Raw genomic sequence first — 24,273 nt, forward strand, 5'->3', positions numbered from 1 at the left:
ATATTATTCTATGTTTGCAGTAGCATGCGAAAGTATAATATTATGTATATTACCATTATGATGTATACAGTTTATATTCATGAAGTGTTATACTGTATAATATGTATTCTGTATTATGTTTTATAGCGTAGGTTTACTGTAGCATCATGGATATCTTATGTTATATGTTCTTTTGTGTTTTTAGTGTCATGTAAAAGTATAGATTATTTGTATCATGATGTATACTGTGTGAGTTCATGTAGTTTACATACTGCTACACATGCTTTTTTGTGATATGTTAATTATATGGTTTCGGTTTCTTTGTAGCATCCTTTATATGTTATGCAGTGTGTCATCATTTGTAATCATGCACCGCAGTAAAAGCCATTTTTAGCATCATATCTATTGTATGTAGTATAGTATGTATACTGTATGTAACTTGTAGTATATATTCTTATTTGCTGTATCAATGTATGACAACCCGATAAAATTATTTGCTTTACTGTATTTTAACTCAACTCCCCAGAAGAATCCCCAGACTCTAATGAAGAAAATCTAGCAAATCCTGCTGAATAATTTATGCAGTCCAGAATCTCTATGCAAATCAGCAGTGCTCCCATGTATAATGAAGTCACGTGGTGTAGCCAGACAGACAAGCAGCAGTCTGAGCAATTTGCATATTGTAGCTACTAAAATTAACTCCTTCCCTCCTGGTGCTGAGTTTAAAATAATGACAATTACTTAAAATTTGGAATATATTCACAAATATTGAAAGCCAATAACAATAATTATTCTATTACATACCAATCAAACAGCCGCAAAAACTGAATGGAATATATGTTGCAATACCTTTTCAAGGTCACTCATACATATAATGTAATTTGTACTAGTAGTGAAGAATATGGCCCTCGGAGGATTCTCAACAATTGGTGTTTTTTTATTTTTTATTCATTTTTATAGTAATAACTAACTGCCTTTTTCATGTTAATTTCATAAATATCACGTTTTATAGTATTTGATGCTGGAAATGATACATTCCATTTAAATTTATACATAGGGACACAGTCAAAGCCCACATCATATGATGTATTATTATTTACACAGTACATGTATTTTATATTATATGAAATTACATGGTGATCACTACAGATAAGAATACAGCAGGATGAGAACTAAAATACGGAGCTGTCCATGGTGATAGTAACCCTGGGCACGATGGTCCTGGTATATCTAGAAGACCAGCAGTCTAGAACACGCACTGTTACAGGTATATATCTCAGAAGGTTCCTGCTTATATTTATATGTGACTGTAAGCACCTTTAGATGCCCATAAACAAAGGGAAACCATAAAGTCTAATGGAATGCGTGACTGTATATACCACGTTATAGCTTCATACACATGTATGAATACGAAAACAATCTGTTGAGGAATCATTTATAACAATTGCAAAGAAAGCAACTTCTTGTATAATATTATGTAATTAGATAGATAATATGTAAATAGGTCAATAGAAAATAGTAGAATGAGAGATTTTTACATAGATGAATGCTCGATAGACATAGACATATCGCCAGGTATCTGCTAGATAAAGATTGCAAGATGATGAATTAATGTAGATGTAGAGATGGATATATAAAATATGATAGATTATAGAAAGGTAGACTTAAAGATAAAAGATAAGATTGGTAGACGATATATATATAGATGTAGAGATGTAAAATTGATAGATAGATAGATAGATAGACTTAAGGTTAAAGAGTAATGTTTATAGACGATAGAACGGTAGGTGTTGAGATGGAACAATGACAGATTATAGATCTTGATATATATATTGTAAAATTGAAATTAATATGATAGTTATGAATAATATATATATATATATATATATATATATATATATATATATATATATATATAATTTGATGATAAAAATGTATAGATACGATAGAACTAGAGATGATTGATAGACAGCAGATATTTTATATATATATATATATATATATATATATATATATATATATATATATATATATATAGATGAGATAAGAGTAGGAGTAGCAGTAGCAGTAGAAGCACATGCGGTGTGAGCAGAGCGGAGGGGTTAATGCTGAGCTCGCCCCCTCCCCGGTTCCCTGGGAGAAGTAACCTGCATTAGAATGTGATGCCGCTGACCTATCCCGGGGTGTGACGTCAGGACGCAGCACTGCGTGGAGGAGAAACCAAAAAAAGGGGATTTTTCCCTTCTGTCCTTCTCCATTTCCAAAATGGATGTGCAGATGAAGCCAGGGATGTACGTGGAGCAGGCTGCGGAGGCTCCGAGGAGGTACTGGCTATGGGGCATAGTGCCCCTCACAGAAATGGATGGCGTCGATTAGGGAGGGGGAGACAGGGGGACAGGCACCCCATACATAGGGTATCATATACAGTGCTCCCTACAGAATGCCCCCAGCATGCGACTTGCTGCAAATACCACACTACCAGGAACTGCCACCGCACCCCCTGCTTTGTACGCCCACTACTCCTCAACCTCACCACCGAATCATCCCGGCACTGGCAGCTGCCAGGCACCACACTACTCCATCTACCCCATCTTCACATGTCACTGCACCAACGGCATCGCCATATCAATCACTGCCGCCTCTACCCTCACTGCACCAGCCATAGCACCTCCCGCACTCATAGGATCTGGCACTACCACACTGCTTCTCATTCTCTGTATTCTACAACTAAGTGCACGCTCTGCCTTACTGCCACTTCTGCACCTGGCTTCACTCTCTGCCTCTCGCTGCCACTTGTACACCTGGCTGCACTCTCTGCCTCTCGCTGCCACTTGTACACCTGGCTGCACTCTCTGCCTCTCGCTGCCACTTGTACACCTGGCTGCACTCTCTACCTGTCACTGCCACTTGTACACCTGGCTGCACTCTCTACCTGTCACTGCCACTTGTACACCTGGCTGCACTCTCTACCTGTCACTGCCACTTGTACACCTGGCTGCACTCTCTACCTGTCACTGCCACTTGTACACCTGGCTGCACTCTCTACCTGTCACTGCCACTTGTACACCTGGCTGCACTCTCTACCTGTCACTGCCACTTGTACACCTGGCTGCACTCTCTACCTGTCACTGCCTCTTGTACACCTGGTTGCCCTTTCTACCTGTCACTGCCAATTGTACACCTGGCTGCACTCTCTACCTGTCACTGCCACTTGTACACCTGGCTGCAATCTCTCACTCTCACTGCCATTTGTACACCTGGCTGCACTCTCTACCTGTCACTACTACTTCTGCACCCGGCTGCACTCTCTACCTGTCACTGCAACTTGTACACCTGACTGCACTCTCTGCCTCTCACTGCAACTTGTACACCTGGCTGCACTCTCTATACCTTTCACTACTGCTTCTGCACCCGGCTGCACTCTCTACCTCTCACTGCAACTTGTACACCTGGCTGCACTCTCTACCTCTCACTGCAACTTGTACACCTGGCTGCATTCTCTACCTCTCACTGCAAATTGTACACCTGGCTGCACTCTCTACCTCTCATTGCAACTTGTACACCTGGCTGCACTTTCTACCTCTCATTGCAACTTGTACACCTGGCTGCACTCTCTACCTGTCGCTGCCACTTGTACACATGGCTGCACTCTCTGTCTCTCACTGCTACTTCTTCACCTGGCTGCACCCTCAGCCCTTCACTGACACTGCACTATTATTACATCGCACCTAAGTGCTCTGCACTCTCAGCAAACAGCCACTTCCACACCTCAGGGTCTGACAGCTTTCATGTGCAGCGTCTTTCAGTCTTTACTGAACAGGATCTATACCTATCAGTCCTTGTCAGCATTACATTCCCACACTAAGGTCTGTGCCAGTATTCACCGTACACAGTCCCTGATACATATCTGTACTATGACCTGGCTCTCCATACAGCTGACTACACTGGAACCTCGTCTTCTCCATACAGCTGAATGCACTGGATCCTCATCTCTTCCATACAGCTGAATACACTGGACCCTCATCTCTTCCATACAGCTGAATACATTGGACCCTCATCTCCTCCATGCAGCTGTATACACTGGACCCTCATCTTCTCCATACAGCTGTATACACTGGACCCTCATCTTCTCCATACAGCTGACTGAACTGGATCCTTAGCTCCTAGATGGTGCCTCCTGCGGTTGCTTGTTACCCTTTTAGAAGCATGATTTGTCTTCAGCTATTGCTTCTTCTCCTCCATCCAGATGGCTATGTTCCAGAAGATCTCTAGGGCGTCAGTGGAGGATGATGTGGTCTTCTGCTTCCACCATGGATACAATAAAGGTGAGGCTGGAGAATTGTAGCCCAGCTTCTGGATCACACAAGTCACCACCACTTGGACATCTCAGTAAAGTTCCTTAGCTGTGGCAGCTTGGAGCATATCTTCTCGCTCTCTCCCTGTCTCCTGGAGGTAAATGGGATCTCATAAGTTATTCCTATGCTATTGAGCAGGGGGTCACTAAAAGGCGTGAATAAAACGCAAAATAGATCATGCAGCGGCCACACAATAGATATGACCATGAATGGGAGCTCTCATAGGATTTCTGCACACGTCTGCAGAGGCACTGAACCCCAGACACATCTTGTGGGATAAAACAAGTGCAAGACATCACATTATTACAACTAAGTTAACAGAAGGATTATCCTCCCCCACCCTCCCCCACCAGCCACCCTCTGCCTCCTATTCACCAGACCTGGGGACCGGGCTCCATCACAGTGGACCATGCGGGAGGCAGACAGCGCTTCCAACAGCATCCTTCCAAGATTTCTCTATTTACCCATCATTGTCCCCCCTGGAAAGAAAGGATGGAGACTGGGAGCTGGGAAGTCAATTTATACAAGTAAGTGTCTGTAGTCCTATGTTACTAGGGTGTATGGAATATTTATGCATACCTCTATCTCTGTGTTTATGTATATTTACACATATAATTATCATAATTGTGCATATATATATATATATATTCGATAGATAGATATATGGATATAGATATATATAGATATGTAATTGTCGATAGTCAGATATTTCTGTATACATATTGATAAATATAGATAAAGATTTAAAAATACAGACATATATAATTTCAATTTATTCTTTTCTGTCATGTAGAGAAAGACCCATTCCTTGTATCCCAGGGCTACCCACCTCTACTTGTCCTGGGAGTCTGGCCCCTGCACTAATGATCTATTCTTCTTGTTATTAGAAGACAAACTTCATAACAAAACGTTTACCATGGAAGACAAACAGTTGCAGGCTTGTTTTGAAGCCTGGGAAAATGCCCCGAGTACAGCCAGTCCAGCCTATTCAGTGCAGACCCTCTGCCTCAAGAGACCCTCTCCTCCCCCAGACATCATTGTCATGTTAATTGGACAAACTGAACTTGATTTTGAATCCCCTCTCTATTTTAGGCTGTGGGAAAAAAAATGGAGAAGCTACAGTGAGAAATGAATGAATCAGGCCTTCCATGTAGCCAGCATACAAAGGGGGCATTCTGCCAGACTTAACTTTTTAAAGACTAACACTAACACTAGTCTAACCCTGGTGCTGCATACATTATCTAAAGTAAGTACACACTCCTACAGCAGCAACATTATCATTCATAGCTGCCAACTATCACTTCCTGCGTCATCAAGATTGCCTTTTTTTTAGTATTTTGATTTATATTTTTATTCTTTATATTTGTGTTTTAATGAACAGTAAAAGGTATATTCATATATCTATATATATCTATATTTAATTATATTGTTTCTCAATTTACAAGCATATATATTTATATATATTACTCTTAGTGTATACAGCTGTAACATCACAAAATGTGTAGATTACTATATATATTATATATAATTTTTCATTGGTAGATATGTAGGTTGACAGCTGTCATTTTAAATCAATTGTACAAATATACAAAAGGACCCTGGGTAGGATGTGTATAAATCTAAAAACCATAGAACATTGAACACCATCTGTTGTTTTCCAGATTCAGAATTCATCAGTATATTATTCAGCAGACAAGGTAAGTTAATGTTGTGTTCTAATTTGAGAATGCAGGTTGATGCAGAATGTAAAAGTGCTACCTTTTGTTGGCTTATGTGGTCTGAATGGTACCCAGCATCCTAAATGCAACCTATGTATGGGAAAGCGTAAAATTAAATATTTTTTTTTACAATATATATATTTTTTTAAATATGCTGATTTTCTTAAAGTATACACCAAATGGCCACAGAGCTTATATCTTTCCATGTGTTTTTATAGTATATGTCTGCATACTGCGTTTAAAAGTTCTAACTAAGCTGTAAAATGGTAATATTCTGAATAATACTTATTTTTATAAACTTTAAAAAACATAGCTATGTCCTTAACATTTACCTGTTTTTAATACAGAGATATTATATATCAGATTATAGATGGATTAATAGACAGCTAATAACATAGGTATACAAGACACAATATTAGATAATTGAATAAAATAACAGACAAAGATGGATACATAGAAGATAGATAGATATGAGCTTGCTATATGATAAGAATAAATATAGATAGATAGTTGCATACCTAATAGATAGATAGAAAAAAATGATATTAGATAATTTAACTATATATATATATATATATATATATATATATATATATATATATATATATATATATATATAATGAAATCGACACAAAGATAGATACACATAGATAGATAAATTGAAGGAAAACAGACACAGATTTCAACTATGGCAGTGCATGGCACTAGTTACAGATGCCCAAAGAAAACGTTAATTCCATTATGATATGTTATTATGTTACCAACCTCGTAATGTTATTGATTATTACATTTAATATTATAGACAGTTGATAGATATTTTCTGTTAAATGTGTCAGCAGGTCTCAACCATTATATGATTGTCATTGCAGGAATAGCAGACTAATGTGTTGATAAATATAGTAAGGTTGTGGGTTGAATTGATTTTCATATAATTATCTTCTACCTTACAAGAGCCATATTATTTGCATATGTATACATATTTAAATTCAAATAACATATGCAGTAAAATCTACTCGATTCCGAACTAACATGAAATGTACTTATTTATTTCTTTGTATGTTTGTCAAGATCTTAATTTATGTAGCATCTTGTAGACTGTGAGATCTGCTGATGTCACATGCTGTGTATGTCATAAACAAAGAGGGAAATATTTGTATTATACATCATTGTTAGTTGTGATTTATGATAACCATGTATGTAAAAAGTGCCTTAAGTTGGATTTCTCCCATGCTTTGTCTCAGTGTGTACTGTTTGTGAATAATTTGCCAGCTCTAGGCCTAAGGGCATGTGTGAGGTCTTTCTCAGTCTCAATAAAGGGTATTTCCCTCTTTCAATCACATATTGCATTGAAGACTCGTCCCTTAATAAATAAAAATGGATGACATTGGGTGTGACTGGAGTGCCAACAATATCACATCAGTGGCATCACTATTGTATAGGCAAAATATAAAGAATGGTCAGATGTAGTAGTTCGGGATGACTTGAGGAATGATGTCCAGACAAGTGACATGACGTCGGAGCTACTGATGTTTTTTTCTGTGCACAGATCTGTATATATAACACACTCTTGTGCAACACAATCTCACACACAATCGTTTAATAAGAACAAAGTACAAAATTACATTTCTGTTTTCAAAAGACACTGACCAAGAGGTCTACAACATGTATAACAAAGGCCTACTTCAGGATTATTAAACCCCATTAATCAATATAGTGGTAGCACATCCTGAAGTCCAAGATGCAAGGGACATCACACACAGCATTCTTTGTGCATTGAACTAAATGTATGTTGCTATGTGAACAAGCAAGCTCGGTGACCATAGAGATAAAAAAAATCTCAGTCACTGAGCATTATGAATGCAGTCAGCATACAACCATTAGACCATGTGGACAGCATGGTGAGAAAAACATGTATCACTACGCACAATGAGGTTTAACACAAAGAGTTAAAAATCAAAGGGAAGTTGAAATGTATACATTAGCTTTGTTATTCTGTTGCTAAATTTCCAGCTGTATATTAATCCATCTTAATGGTTCTGTGACCAGCCACAACAGTCAAAAAGTCTTTATTGTCTGTAGCCTTGTGGGCAGCGACAGATTAGGAATTTAACACATGTGGCCAAGGTCAGAAATAATAAGCTGGTGGGGTTGAGGTGACTAGTGATTCATATTGCTGGCACATATAGCTTGTAGAAAGAGGCATAGGAAATATATTTCTGAAAGGTGTGGTCTCATACTAATACATTTGTTAGCCATTGTAGGCTGGCAAGGTAAAGTGTGGTTCAAGCTCTAATGGTACATGTACTACCAAGTGTTATATGATCTTACCTACAGTATGTCTCCAGTTCAGTGTGTATGAAATACAATGTGGTCTAAGTTGTGTGTTGAGCCTTGAACTGCTACATGCAGGTGTCTTCTTTTCTTCTGTTATTTTTGGGTACAAGTGTCTAAGTGTATAATTAATTGGGGAAAATCACGTTAAGTCACTAGTGGTCCAGTGACTCCCTGACTTTTCTGGACTCAAGACTGTCCAAACCACAAGGAGTAGGTATCCCAAGACACTTCGTACCCTACGTCTAATGCCTCGAAAGTCAGCTGGGTCTAACATTATTAGTCATTAAAGGACTAATAAGACGTTTCACAAAGCTTATGTTTTATGCAGGCACCTGGGCAATGAATAATAGGCACTCTATCTATGCCACCATTATCTTGGCAAGTGCGGAGCATGTTTATTCATCCACCATGGGTCCTCCAAATACAGGCCTTATCTAGTGCTGAAAACAACACTTATAAAAGGACATTACTATTAAATGGAGCCTATATGACTTCATGCTAGTGTACATTAAACTCAGAATAGGTGGGTGGACAGGTACAGCTTCTACATTCGAGGCTGGTGCTTCTGGTGTCATGTCTGCTGTGTAGGCATAATCAATTACCTTGATACTATTTAAGCTTTGTTAGTGAATGTTGTAAACATAACCCTTTCATGCGGGGAATGTATATTTGTCAAGAGCCAAGTTCTTTATTATTGTCTTTTTACACTGAGCACTTGGCCACTGCAGCCTAGCACCTCCCTGCATGCTAGGAGTCAATCGTAATTCCATTGGTATTCATTGAGTTTTCTGTATTAAGTTTTTAACATAGTGTGGATTAGCGCTGGATACTTTGGTGTGAAGTCCATTACTTTTCTATCTGCATTGAGTTCATGCTGGTTTTCTCCAAGCTTTATTGGGTTTACTGTAGCCTATTTTAATATTCTCAAACCTACCAAACTGTTGGATTCCTATGGACTGTGTGTAGGCTTTGTAGGCAGTGTGTATATAAAAGAGAATTATATTCTGGGTATATTCTCTTTATTGCACTGTAGAACATATAAATTACAGCCTTGACTACTTCAATATAATCTAAGAGATAATCTCTTTTCATTTTTCTATTTTCCTATGAGGATCTAATCACCAAGCTATGTACCAATATGTCTTAAAAGACTTCATAGTATTCCTTGGATATAATTGAATTTAATCATTGCAAATAATTTCATATATTCTTTGCCTATATTGGTTAATATGGTTCAAAATATACAATTATTTTCAATACTGAAAATAAAACAATATAGAGAGCAAGATACGTCCTTACACTAATAAATCATAAAATTCAGATTTTTTTTCTAAGTAGTCATTCTAAGACATAAGAGTTGACCATACATGTTAGTGTGAATGCAGATCTCTGTGAGGCTTGTAGGTTCTGTAATGATAGCTGCTTTGCTTTTTGTGAATTTGAGCATCTCTGTGTAAATTTGAGATGTGCACATGTATATGTATTCTCTATTTGATACCCATGAAAACATTAGCTTTCTGTTTCTTATGTTCTCCATTGCCTCTTGTTTCACATGTAGAAGATTTGGCTGCTGTGTTTGTCTATTGTTCTTGCTGTAGGGTAGATGTATGATGTTAGGTTTAGCACAAAGACCATCAATGACACATTCTTATGGCCTCTCCATCTGACATATGCCAGACTGATTTTAATTTTTAATTTGCAATTTCTTGTGCATTTTAGTGGGATTCATAACTTGCACATATTCGCAAATGTTTTCCTTGAAGTTGAACTAAAATAAAGATGTACGTTTTACCATGAAAACATTAGGTTTTTAGCATGATTTTAATATTAATTCAGTTTAAAAAAAAAATCTGATCTGCTAGTCTAACCTAACAAATTTAGAAGATTTCCATGAAAATGTTGGTAAATTATGTAAATATCTATATCAGTATTTAAAGTACATTTCCTTTAAAATTTTAAGATTTATTTTATGAAAATAATGAAAATACTAAAGATTTCAATACAAGTCTAGAGTGTCACTCTGCACACAAATATCATTCTTTTGTAAATATTTACATTAATTAAATATTAGGATAATTTGTGCTTCTAGGGTTAAAAATCCACATGTAAACACAAAAGAACAGTGCCCCCAAGTGGTAAAACAATCATAGTGCAAATCTCAAACTGTTTTTGAAAAACTGAAAAATGTCTTGGCTGTTTTAAGTGAACATTATAAAAATGAAATATGTTTGTTCTTGTTTGTTTATGTTCTTTTGTAGTTTATACCATTGAATTAAAAAAAAAAAGTTCAAATTATTTCTATATAAGTTTGGGTTCACATATAGGACCTAGCCTTTCTGCCCTCTGTATTATGAAACACTGCAGACTGAGTTATCATATTTGCTTGATGAGTCAAGCCAGTCATGTTAAAAGGGTTGGCCACAAATGGCCGCAGATGGATGCTCATGTGATCTCTAACTGGCGATTATTCATTGACAGTTAGAGATCACATGACCCTCCATCTTCAGGCATTTTATAGACAGAAATGTCTGGCTGATAAGGTAAGACAGGAGGCTTCACATTACATATCAAGAAAACAGAGCAGGACTATTAATAGATGTATATTGGTAAATTACCTAATATTCTGCCCACCACACATGCACACACATTATAAAAAACATGACGTGGCCAACCCCCTTAACCAATGCAACATCTGTGCAGAAACTCCTGAGCAAAACTTATGTTGTAGCATTGTTTTCTTTGGGATAATTTCTGTCATCTAGTGTATTAGTTGTTATGCTGCATGTCACCTTGTGCTGGACCGGTGCACAACACTGTCATCAGTTGTGTCTGACTTAGGCATATAACAATTGATCTAAATCTACCCATAGAGGATAGAATATCTACACATGTATGTAATCTTCATAATATGCTGCTAATTATAAAAGCTTTATATAATGATAGCTATAGAAGTAAACTCTTGACTCTATGGTCTGTCTTAAATGTATTCCATTTATAAGCTTCTTGTTCTTATTATTATAGGACTTGCTTTTTGTCTCTTTTATCTGTATTTGAAAAACTCCCATAAAATTAGTTATCTGTAGTTCGGGTTAAGATGTGTGTTCAGAGAACCCCCCCATACTGGAGAATCCAAAAAGGGGGATCTTTATCATTCAGACATTTTGTTTAAGATGATAGTTACCTCTTTAACATAATTACCAATCGGTGTTATAATATTAATATATACTTCATGCATTTACATGGTGTAATTGTACATGTAAATATGTCATTTGAATATATACTGATATTCTCTGTATATCACCCTAAATATACTAACTATATGTAAAATAAATACAGAATATTTCAAGAAATATAAATGATGGATTTGTAAAACATAACTACAGCCAATAAAACTTTAACATGTTTAGGATGACTGGTCCGTAAATGTAAAATAAATGGTATTATCTATTACTACTAGTTTGTATGACTATACAATATATGTAAACTATATTGATAAACAACTAGTAGCACAAAGGTCATAGTTTTCAATTACTTAATAATATAGTATCACTAGTATTCATATGATGTTTAGCTAAACTAAAAATTCTTTGTCCTGATACCATGAGTTTTTTTTTAAAACTAGAGGTTTGATGTGCATTTAATTATGACCAGAATTCTGATATGGTGACGTTTCCATGGTGAAGTAAGAGCCGTCTTGTGTAGAAGTGCCCCTAGAGGGCATATGTGCTGCAGATCATGCAAAAAATGACAACATCAACAAAAGGAAAATATCACTGCTATATACCACTTAGAAATATATCCTAAATGTGTTTACAAACATTAGGTTACTGTTTCTAATACTCTCTTAGTTATCTCTAGGGTAAAAATGAAGCTGTCTAAGGCTGTAATACCAACCAATGACTGAAAATGAGTGATGAGATAGAAATAACATATGACCCAGCATATATAAACTTATCATTAAAGGGGTATACTCATCTGGGTATTCACATTTAAGGCTTAACTGTAAAGTTAGAATGATTTTACCAAATTATTATGTGTGATTCCCCTTTAATAGATCTGCCATATACTGTACACACATTTCTTCAATTAGATTCTTTAAAAATACATATTGTGTGAGGATAATTTCACATGTACGCGTGTGTGGGTTTTTTTGTTCTCTTTTCTCTGCTCAGCTCAAAAACCTTTTTTTTTTCGTCCCCAGCCAAGATTTAAATGATAGTTGTGGCACCACTGTCCTCCTACTGCTGCACGAAATCTCGAGCATGCAAATTAAGATCTATCAGCTACTCTGTGTTGCTGTGCTGTTGCCTCCTTACCCCTGGAGATCGGCACATGCACAGAACAGCAAGGAGAGTAGCAAACAAGGGTGCAGTGCCCACCAATGACTGCAAAATGCATGATTAGTTGTATCTATAAGTATATAGCCTATACCATAGAAATAACATATGTCCCATCATATATGAACTTCTCATTAAAGGGTTTTCTCATCTGGGTATTCACATTTAAAGCGTAACTGTAAAGGTAGAATGATTTGACCAAATTATTATGTGTGATTCCCCCTTTGAAAACAAACCGAACAATGCCTACTTTATCCTGCTCACCCTTTTCTTTCCAAAGTTATGGCATTTTGCGTTCTGAAAGTGTTTGACAAAAATCTTTCTGACCAGAGGTGAAGTGGGCAGAGACTAATGTCTCTCTGTCTATGCCCTTAAGCTGAGGCCAGTTAGCTTGCCCACAGATCTCATGATTCCTTGTTTTCTCTCTCAAAGTAATTTAGCATTAAATCCATTTAGTGTCCCACAAGTAAATCCACTGAACACTGCACATACAGGATGTATATGGTGACCAGCCTGGCAGATTCCATCACATGGAGGAGCAAGGAAGATATAATAAGTGAAATAAATCATAAGTAAACCAGTTACATGAAGTCTATAGCCTGTGCTTTGTGAGCACTAAGGGTTAATATATATGCACAGAGCTGATACAAGATGGGGGAAGGGCTGCAGCATGAGGTGCAGAGAGAGACAGATAAAGTTCTATAAAATCACAGACTGGGATGGAGGGACTGGCAGGGAACAGGGAGATCTTGTACCTCACTATTCTGTGCAGGAGACATCTGTATCCGCAGTCTTGAACACAACCAGCTTTGCTTCATACACAGAGAGAGCTCTGTCACATGACCTCCTTCCCTGTGAGCAAAGAGTAGCAGCCCCTCTCCTCCCAGTTTGTAGAGTTTGTTTATTCTACAGACTCCAGGGCTGGTTAGCACATGCAGGGGAAGCAGCTCCTGCAGCAGTTAAGTAATCTGATGGGTATAGCAAGGAAACTGCTGCATATAGGTTACAAAGTTAATAGGCAAAGATGTTTTACGTCCCAAGAGCTATTGATTTGTGGGAAAAAAAACTTTACATTTACTCTTTAATACATCTGCCATATACTGTACATACATTTCTTCAATTGGATATTTTCAAAATATATACCTGTGAGAGGATAATTTCCCTTGTCATGTTTCCATGTTTCCCTAAAATGTTTATGTCCCGATGGGAATAACTCTTTAAATGTATACGTTTTCTATTTGAATATCTATAGTTACCTGCAATATCTACTGCAGTTAATGAATACCATCTACAATTTACTTGCATAAATCCAGTGAAGTTAATGAGTATAATCTATTTTACTTGGTATGTTCTAAGAAACTATATAAAGTTTTCCTATGCTTTGAAATCTATATTCAGTATTGTGTAATTAACACTTAATTGTTATTGTTAATAATTAAGTTGCCTTAGGGAAGCCTGGTATTAATCTGGCATCTCCCACTTCAGCACCATGGAGAGAAACAAAGTGCTGACAATTCAGCCTGGACGTCACTGTACTCACATTAACAAGGCAGTTTGTACAGTGCCCTGTGTAGAGCAAATGTCATTCATATAAACACCAGTAGCAAAATTACCTTCTAAATAAAACAATGTATATGCTTAGAATAAATGGCATGTTCATTGACTGGTTGCAATGCCTTTTTAGTATGCTAAAAACATATTATTTATAGATTTCTCACTATACAAACTCACACTTTGAAGCAAATTCTTCCAGGATTTTTTTTTAAATGTTATAATGTTATAAAATAATTAATATTAATAATTAAAAGTAATATATCCCTTGCTGATTCTCTTCAGCTACTAGTCCTTTGTTTACCCTTCCCTTACAAGTTTGTGTATCCCAACATGGACAAGAGCAGCTAGAGCTGGAAAGGACTGGAGAAGAAAAGGAGAACTTTTTTTTCTTAAGTAACTTTCTAACTGCTTATTGTACCAAAAACCTGTACCATTAGCCCTTTCCAAAACAATTGCAGCTTTGTGTGGGTTTTTTTGTTCTCCATTCTCTGCTCATCTCAAAAACAGTTTTTTTGGGCCCCAGCCACTATTTAAATGAGAGTTGTGGTGCCACTGTACTTCTACTGTTGCATGAAATCTCGAGCATGCACATTAATATCTATAAGCTACTCTGTGTTGCTGTGCTGATGGAGATTGGCACATGCAGAGAACAGCAATGAGAGTAGCAAACAAGGAAGAAGAGTATACATCACATCGCAGGCATGGGAGTCAGAATCAGTGAAAGGACATCTCTATAGATGATAAGGGGAGGGATCAGACTGCTAGGTCATGAATTATCTAGATCATGGCTCTCAAGGTTTGTTTCGGTTTTGCTGCATTAAAAAAACAAACATGTAATTTGTCTATGCTGCTCACTTACTCCTCAGCTCTCAGCCCCACATTTGTGCTGCTTTACAACTCTTCCTCTTTCACTCACTCATGGACAGAGCTCACAGTGTGGTGAGCTGATGTCAGTGGGGGTGGGAGGAGTTGTACAGGAGCACAAAAATACAAAAACAGCAATAAAACTGAGTAAAATTCTAAAGTAACGGGTTAAAATTGATCTTTATTGCGTAAACATCACTAGTGAATTAAAATTAAGCTTTCATCAATGGGAAAATAACAAAAGATATGTCCAGCTGTATCCAGTTAGCACATTTTGCCAATAATTCATTACAAAATTAACAAAAACTGGTGCATGAAACAGTCACTAAATAATAAGTTTGCTATGAATTATTGGCAAAATGTGTTAATCGGATGCAGCTACATTTTAACTGCATCCCGGGCCACATAATGACCGGACTGTGTTATCAAACCCATACAGTAAAGTGGAATCCACTAGAAATTACACCATTTTAGAAACTTTCCTCAAGGATTTACTGAGCATTTTGACCCCTAAGTGTCACAATGATATATTTTTAGAAATCAATATTTTCAGAAATTAATATGCAGCTAATAGCAAAAAATTGAGGACTCCAATTTTAACAGACTATGAAATTTCACTGCCTTCCACTGCTTGTAATAACAGAACTGTTAAGTGGGTTATCCTTGGTACATAAATGTCATATACACTAATAATAAGGAGTTAGGAATATACACAACTTTAGCAGTGAATATGTCTGGATCATACAATCCTAATAGTATATCAAAGGGGAGATTCTTCCGTTTAATAGGAAACCAGAATTGTGGTGCGCCGGTTCCAGGGATATGACTGTTTGAAGTGAGACACCCTCTGATTTATCAGCAGAAAGAACTGCAGAACACATTTTGCAAAAGTACATGCACCCTCTACATTTGTCTCTGAACATGGAAAGGTGATGGACACTGTACATTCCATTAAATGATAACTTGATATGTTAGAGAGTTATATGTAATTTGCAGTAATTACAGAACTTTCTTTCATGGGCAAATCCCTTTAATAGTAGCGATCTATATTGGATATAATAAGCTTCATTCTTTGCACTACATTTAGTACATAATGTCCCGTTCTCGGTGTTAGTTCTACACTACCATAGGCCCTGGGTTGAATGAAGATCATGGGCATGGATATGTTATCAGACCTAAAATTAAAGTCCCAAACTTACTACATAGGGGTTAAAATGTAGTGGACCCCTAAGCCTTGCATGAGTGGTGCATGACAGGGTACCCTGACAGTATTTCATACAGATCTTCAGAAAACTTCATCTCAACTATCTTATGTAATACTATAATTATTTTAAAAAGTTTATCTTTTCCTCTTCTGTTGTTCACATTGTCCCACGCTGCCGACCGTCAGTGCCATGCCCCTGTTGGTTTACAGAGGAAGGAATGCCCATCCATCCTATGCTGCGTGCCTGATTCAGCATTGAATCTAATACTGTATCTGTTGAGCTGAAGTAGTCAGATGGGAGCGCCTTCCTCTGTAAACAAACGGGGACACCTACAGATCTCAAAAACAAGGGTTCCGACTGACCCCTCTTTGCTCCATGAGAGTAATGGAGCAGACGGCCACACTGACCATTCTGCTCCATTAATCTCTATGGAGCTGACGGAGATTGCAGAGCGTGGCGCTGGGCAATTTCTGTCAGATCCAGAGAGATTAATGGAGCAGAACAGTCATGCACAGCAGTCCGCTACATTAGTCTGAGTAGCGGTCAGTAATGGACCCCTCGTTTTCGCAATCTTCGGAGGTCTCGGCACTGAGACCTACACTTATCAGCAAGTTAGGCCCTATCCCATGTAATGGACATAATGGACATAGTGCATGAAGTGTACTCTAAAAATGTAGATACTATCTACTGCCCCCTTTAGGTAGTAACCCAAAGAAGTACAACATCAAGGTATATTTAATTTCATTGCTTAGGAACAAGTTACCCAAAGATAAGTGAAATTGTGACTGCAAATTGTGACCATAGTGTTTGCTTTTCCTACTATACAGGAAAGTAGGCTTTACATAATATAGTTATGTGTAGAAGTGATTGAGCTATGAGCTTGTCTGCACATTCAGATTATACAATACCTTGTACCATTCTTATTATACTCACATTGCTCAACGCCCCCGTGTTAACACCCTACAAGGGGGCTGTATAGGAACAAAGCTGTATTGCCTCGCTGCATGAGTGAATTGCAGTTTGAACTTGGATCTGATGCACCTCATTTTCAGAGGTGCAGGACATGGTAAGCGAAATCCACACCCATAGAAGACACTTCTCCCATTCATACATATACAATCATGAGTGTAGACCTAGAACTTTCAATCTAAATGACTGCTTATAAATGGAGAAGCAACACAGCTCAGACTGTGATAGAGGACAAAACATATCAAATGCAGGAATGCAGCAGAATCATTACATAAGCTCCAGAATGGTGCAGAAGGTTTGTAGGCGGAGGCATAATGAGCACAATGTTCATGTCTATCCATAAGGTGAACATGATCTTGCCTTTGGATTCAAACAAGAAAAAGGCTATTCTTAACAGCATTTAAAGATTTGAGTTTCATAAGAACTTCCTTAAGACCAAGATGCTGTAATTGTAATCAGAAGGGTAAATGTCTTACACATTAGACGATGGGTCGCTAGCAGCTTCCCTCTGAAAATATTAGATATTCTTCAAAGAACAGGCTACTAATGTCATTCTATGGAACACTATTTCAATGATCTTTTATGGTGTGACATTTTTAATTGCAAAATAGTCAAAACCACATAAGACCCTATAAAAATGAAAAATATAGTAGTGAATATTTGACATTTTGAGTCACTGTCGTCTTTTATGAAATGTTGTCATTAGTTTAGAATGAATGTAAGCATTAGCAAATGTTTAAAGGAGACATGTTACTATTATAGTACTATTTATATAGCATAACAGAAGATGCAAGAAATATCCATAATTTAATGCATTGTTTATCCCTTAAATATTTTCTCATTCTGGTCATAATAGAGGTGGGTCCCACTTCCAAGCCTTTGTAGTAATGACTGGGTTTCTAAGCTCTAAGCTGGGTTTCTAAGCTCAGTAAGCAGATGTATATTTGAATATATGACAAGTTATACTGGAACCTTTCTTTTAAAAGAGGTATATCAATCTACCGTGCTTTAACCTTCTAAATTTCCTGTTTTATAACATGCTACATACATACACTATATGTAAATATGCATTGTTTACACACAAATTAAATTAGAAGTAAATATTAATATTTTATGTATATAAAATTTATGTGCATAAATTAATTATTTTGTAATTCCCAACCATGTATTTTGTTACTAAATCAGATGTAATGTAGGCTATGTTGTTTTAGGCCACAACAATTAAATGTGAAAACCTGGTGCACATATTTATGACAGGGTTTGATTGTTTTCCTGTTTTAAAATCCTAGAAATTGTAAAATAATGTAATTTAATAAATAATGTAGCGCTCTTTTGCAATGGTAAACAGATAAAAAATGCACAAAATATATTGCAAATTGTACAACATTACACATATATATATAAATCCATACTAATAAGGGTACAGTTTAATTCATATCACATGAAAACGTAATTCAGAGGAATTGGCAGTATGTACTGTATATAGCTGGATTCAGTACAATCCCACAGCACGCTTACCAAAGATGTAAAGAAAAATGGCACTTTGATGCTCCACTTTTTCGTTTGACAGCGATATTCCTTCAAATGGTGTCTGGTATGGTATCTTTGTTTCTATAGGTTTTATCCGCACAAGTCAAGTTACGCTTCAGAACTTACTACACAATGTTTTCTGCCTTTCTTTTCATGTATTTTATTGTAGTATATTGCATTTCACATAAAAATAAATAATTTTATACAAAACTAGTCACAATTAGGGATTTTCCAAGTTATCCAAAACTAATGACTTTTGCCTGAGTTGCAAGAAGAAAAAAAGAGGTATAGGTTCCATTCACTGCTCTAGCTCTGTATATTGATACCCAGGATGAGTAGCGTTCTCACACTCCCGAACTATCACTAAGCCTTTTCAGTGTAAGCCCTTAAAATTGCTTCCCACTTACAGCCATGGGTAAAATTAATATGTAAAATGCATATTACATTCTTGAAATGACGTTTCAATATATAATAAGTGGCTGCTTCTTTAGTTATGTCCTAATATTATGTTTTAGTGGTATTCTTTGTAAGCTTGTGCTTTAGTCATTGGAGTAGGATTCACTTTACTGGCCTACTATGTTGCTTACAAAATTGTAAAAGTTGCATGTATGCTTTTGCAGTGGATTTAAAACTTACATACTGTAATATACCAACACAAATAAGGAATTAGACCCATCTGAAGGATAATTAAAACCACCACCTTTGATTTCTTTCTTTACACTGCCCAGAATAAGATGAACAATAGAATGCTAGAATTTGTCAGTATTCAACTTGTTAGGATTCCCAGACTGTTACCATGGTGACAAGTGTCAGGATTTACCCAGAAGTAACAATGTACAATCAAGAGCTAATATAAAAGGGAAACTAATATTGGTCAATAATTGTGTATTGATATAGATAAATTATCCAAATAGTTGTTGTTCTGAGAGGGTGTTTGTATAAAATATACATATAAAAGTATGAAATGTAGAAAGATAGATTTGACTTTCACTGTTTTGTACTTTTACGGTATATTATATATTTTATTGATTAATTACTTTTACTGCTCAATTAAGCAGAAAAAATAAGAATCTATGGTTTTCAACCAACCTTAACCATTGTTGTAAAATGTATTAAAATATGTAAAACATCAGGATAAAATTAAAATGCTATTTTAGGCAGTTATTACCATTTGGCTGTTATGTCTATAATTATAACAATTGTTTACATTTTTAGAATTTATATTTAAGTATACAATTCCACAAAATTAATAATATAGATTGATATTTTATAATAGATTGTTACCGTTTCCATTATAATAATGTTTTTATTTTAAATGTTTTGCATTAATATTTTTTCATATTATTATACTACATTTTCCAGTGCAAAATATTTCAATAAAGTTGAACACTAAGATTTAAGATAGTTAATGTTGAAATATATTTGACATAAAAATACAGCTTTTTAAGAAAACACATCTATTTATGATCAAAACATTTTTTTATTAAAAGAAGAACAAATTTGTCCTTTTTTTTAAAATTCTTGATTTGAAAAGAAGGTTACATTTAAGGATTCAGACCGAAACACAGACCAATAAGACCTAAAAGTAAACTTAAGATACAAAAAAAAAATTCAAATTCAGGCATATGTGCATGGAAGGAAATAATAGAACACATACAAACACACACACATACATAAACATGTGAATAGGACATCCATGGGCTTTGATGCAAAGGGCAGCATGTATACTATGGTGTAATCATGACACTCTGTTGGTGGAGTGACCTCTAGTCTATGTTTAGGTTACCCTTCTCAGGATGAGGTCTTTTCATGTATTTCACTCAGTTCAGCTTTATTCCAAAACCTCTTTTCAATCCCAGACTTTCCCAGCTCCCAAAAAGAGTGAGGGAGAGAGAACCTCCGTCTGATCTTCCAACTAGAATCTTATCAGTTAGTTGAAGAATGGGGATGCTCCCATAATGGATCAAATTGGCCATGCCCCTTCTCTTGAAATAATGCTCGAAAAGGAGGGGGTGTGGGGCTATGATAATGTTAGGGGTGTGGGGGAAGGAGGAGGAGTGATAATTTCTCAGGGTCATTCTGGTTTCCCAAATGAATCCACATTCATGGAATCACATCTTTCTCTCTCTAATCAACTAGAGACTCCAACTAAAATGGCAACTTCATGATCATTTTTTCCAAAGGTATTTACCACCATTCATATTTTATTCCTTTTCTAACTTGTTTGTGTCAATAACTTTATATAACATAATTATAGAAGATTTGTTTAGTCTGTTTTGCTGGCTGTGCAATACAGTTCAAGTTGTTATTTACCAATATATATTTATATATACACACATACACTTGGCATATAGCATTGTGTCTTTACATATCTTTGTATTAATATATATTATTTATATTATTTTTTTGTCTACATATATAGTTATGGCTTTTTAGTGGTTGGCTATAAACCAATATGTTCGTGAATACACTAAGTGAATATAGTAAGTAATAGTATAGGCATATATTTACAAACAGTATTGAAATTGAAATAAATAGTATTGATATTTTATGATTGTACTATGAATTCATGCTTATTTTCTATACAAAAAAGAATGTGTTATGAACTATTTTAGAATAAACAGCCTCTACAGATCTCAGTGTTTCAGAGCTGTTGACACAGAAAGAGAAAAGGAGTTTCAGTGTCTGAAGGTCAGGTCATGGGAAGCAGGGACATAAAAAGAGTGTGGTAGTGGAAATTTTTGAGAAAGAAAGGGATACGTTGAAACAATTGAAAAAGGATGGGAAAGTGACGGAGGATTGATGGAGCAAATGACTGAAAGGAGATTTACTGAGATACGAATGTCTGGGAGAAAGTGAAAAAAAGTGCGAGTAGGTTTAATAGAGAAAAGCATAATGTAGAAGATCTGCTAATCTACTCAAGGAAAGCTTAGGCCTTACTCAGCTTCCATTTAAAGGTTATGTAATCAGTTTCGACCTACAGTAACCTATACAGGCCTTAATTTCCACTGACTTCACTGTATATTAAGGTAGTGGGCCCCAGTGTTATAGAAGGAAAGTAATGAAGAAAATAAACTAAACTAAAAAAAGACAATGTTTGTACCCATCATCTACATGATCCTTAGATGATAAGATACTTACATTTGCATACTTTTAGAAGACCCCTTTAAGTACCGCAACTCTTTTGTTCTTATTGTTGTTTACAAACATGGCACTGAAAAAATTGTCTCATTATTATATTTACATACGTGATAGGAAGCTTCAATTACTTAAAATTGGTGAAATTCTATTTACCCTGCAATACGAAAGGCCAAGTTTTTAATGTGTCATAATGATGAGCCAAACGCTAAACAAAATTACCTTCTTGAAGGTTAAAAAAATGTTTCATATTACTACTTGACATTGTGGATCACAGCGTGGGAACCATGAAATTGTTTGCAAAATGAATTGGTTTCTGTCTTTGGTTACCTAGCTGTATGAGTATACCTAAATTCATAAAGCTAGACAACCGAACGTACAAACCGATTCTTTCTTCTACAGATGATCTACAAAGCTGAAGGCCCTCCTCACCAGAACAAACTGTGTTTAGAAGGCTTGATGAACAAATCATGTTTCAATTCATGTCTATACTGTTGAGTCCTTGAGATGTTTATCCTAAATATTTGCATGTATTTAATTGGAAGAGACAATTGGTAAAAAGTGGTTTAAAAGAAGAAGTCCTTTAAACAGAAAGGACCATCATTGATCATGATTATACTATGCTTCTCACAACCTAGTCATTATTTTATATTTTTATAGTTACTCTTGAGAAACATATTTTATGTCTTATCAATATGTACCATCAGACCCTATAATTTATATCTATATATATATATATATATATATATATATATATATATATCAGTGACACAATTTGATTTTAAAGGCACATAAAGTTTTAATGCTACCTGCTATTGATGCTGTTAAAAACATAAATATTAAAAACAAAAATATTTAACATTGAGTCTAAAGAACCTAACATGTTCTTATGGGTGTATGTGAGAGAGATAGAGTCAATGGGTTCTTGTGCTTTTATGTTATAGTAAAAAGGTCTCCATTAACTTCAATGAGTGACGGTCAAAGGGAAAATAGGGACATACCATGAACTTCCCCTAACAGTAGTTATTGTCATAGGGAAGGGGAATTACAATAACAATGACTGTCCACTTTAAAAGTCTACTATAAAGGAAATCTACCAATCAAGAAACAAGCATGATATACCAGGGGCGCCTACCCATAGATCCAGGCACTATAAGTTTTATGCATGGCCTCCTTCATTCTAAAATTCACTTTTACAATTATGCTAATTAGTCTCAAGGCCTGGGGGTATTTCCAGAGCCCCTCCATGTTGCAGATTCACAGGCTGTTAGACTGTCTTACCCTTGCCCTCTCCTCCTTCAGTACTTTCCCTTCCCCCTGCCTGATGTCATCTTATAGCAGCAGAGGAAGTGTCAGCTACAGTGGGAGGGGGATGTGCTCCTGCACAGTATTACAGCCTTTAAAGCTACAGCATGGAGGGGCTCTGGTATCACCCCCAGAAGCCTTCAACTCATTAGCATAATTAAAATGTTGATTTTGGAAGGAAGGAGGCTATGGATATTTGTTTTTTCATGCTTGATTATGGATGTAGATTTCCTTTAAGGTGTTTATGATGAATCCTCTATGTATATTGGCACATACATATATAGAGGAGCATATAGTTAGATACAAGACCTATTTCATACTGCAATATATGAATTCTTAGTTTTATACATTAAAATGCAAATAGACAAGTGTTAATGGCGAGAAAACAGGACTAATATTTTTCACATATGTCTTTTCAGAAGTCCTCATCGACAGGAGAATTAAACTTTCAAAAGATCCTTCAATGGTAAGTAAACACCACAATCTTCAAGAAAATTTGATGGAATTTACAAAATCTACAATTAAATATTTCTTAAAAGAAACTGTTTGGATTCAGCACGTCTTTATTTGAAGCATTGATGGTGGCACATTCCCTTTAACAGATTGCAATCTGGTAAATATACATGAGTTCCCTAATATAATCTTACTTTTTTAACTATTTGTTAAATTAAACTAATGAGAATAGGAAAATTATGTTTATATTCCAGAATCAGTGCTATTCGGATACATTACAAGTTTTGTCTAGTACTGCTGCTCAGTCCCATTTCATTAAAACAAAATCTATCAAAACTAAATAACTTGCCCAAACTAACTACTATGTTACATACAGCTATGCCCACAAATACCATCCATGCCTTTGTTTTTATTTTTCAGATGTTCCCTTCATGACAAAAGTTAACTATAGCAATATGCAAATGAGGCTCAAGTGGGCATTAGTAAAGCACCTCAGAGTTCCAGCACCATAGCAATAACAAATCCTCTGCTA

The 24,273-nt window shown here is 36.0% G+C and overlaps 1 protein-coding gene across 10 annotated transcripts in view; it reads left to right on the forward strand.

Annotated features, from left to right (window-relative positions):
* Window positions 1–2,042: 2,042 nt before the first annotated feature.
* Window positions 2,043–24,273, forward strand: part of LOC140135020 (uncharacterized) — a 57,615-nt gene continuing 35,384 nt past the window's right edge. For 3 of the 10 annotated variants that reach the window (XM_072155978.1, XM_072155960.1, XM_072155969.1), the window contains exons 1-3: window positions 2,043–4,861; window positions 5,996–6,031; window positions 23,708–23,754. In XM_072155978.1, coding sequence (XP_072012079.1) covers window positions 2,313–3,683 — 1,371 coding nt within the window. In that variant the 5' untranslated portion in view covers window positions 2,043–2,312 and the 3' untranslated portion in view covers window positions 3,684–4,861; window positions 5,996–6,031; window positions 23,708–23,754. Of the gene's footprint in view, window positions 4,862–5,230; window positions 5,581–5,995; window positions 6,032–23,707; window positions 23,755–24,273 lie in introns of those variants that run through there. The other 7 variants (XM_072155995.1, XM_072156005.1, XM_072156014.1 and 4 more) reach the window with 7 other exon arrangements.

Source organism: Engystomops pustulosus, chromosome 1 (genome assembly GCF_040894005.1).
Source record: "Engystomops pustulosus chromosome 1, aEngPut4.maternal, whole genome shotgun sequence".
NCBI lineage: Eukaryota > Metazoa > Chordata > Amphibia > Anura > Leptodactylidae > Engystomops > Engystomops pustulosus.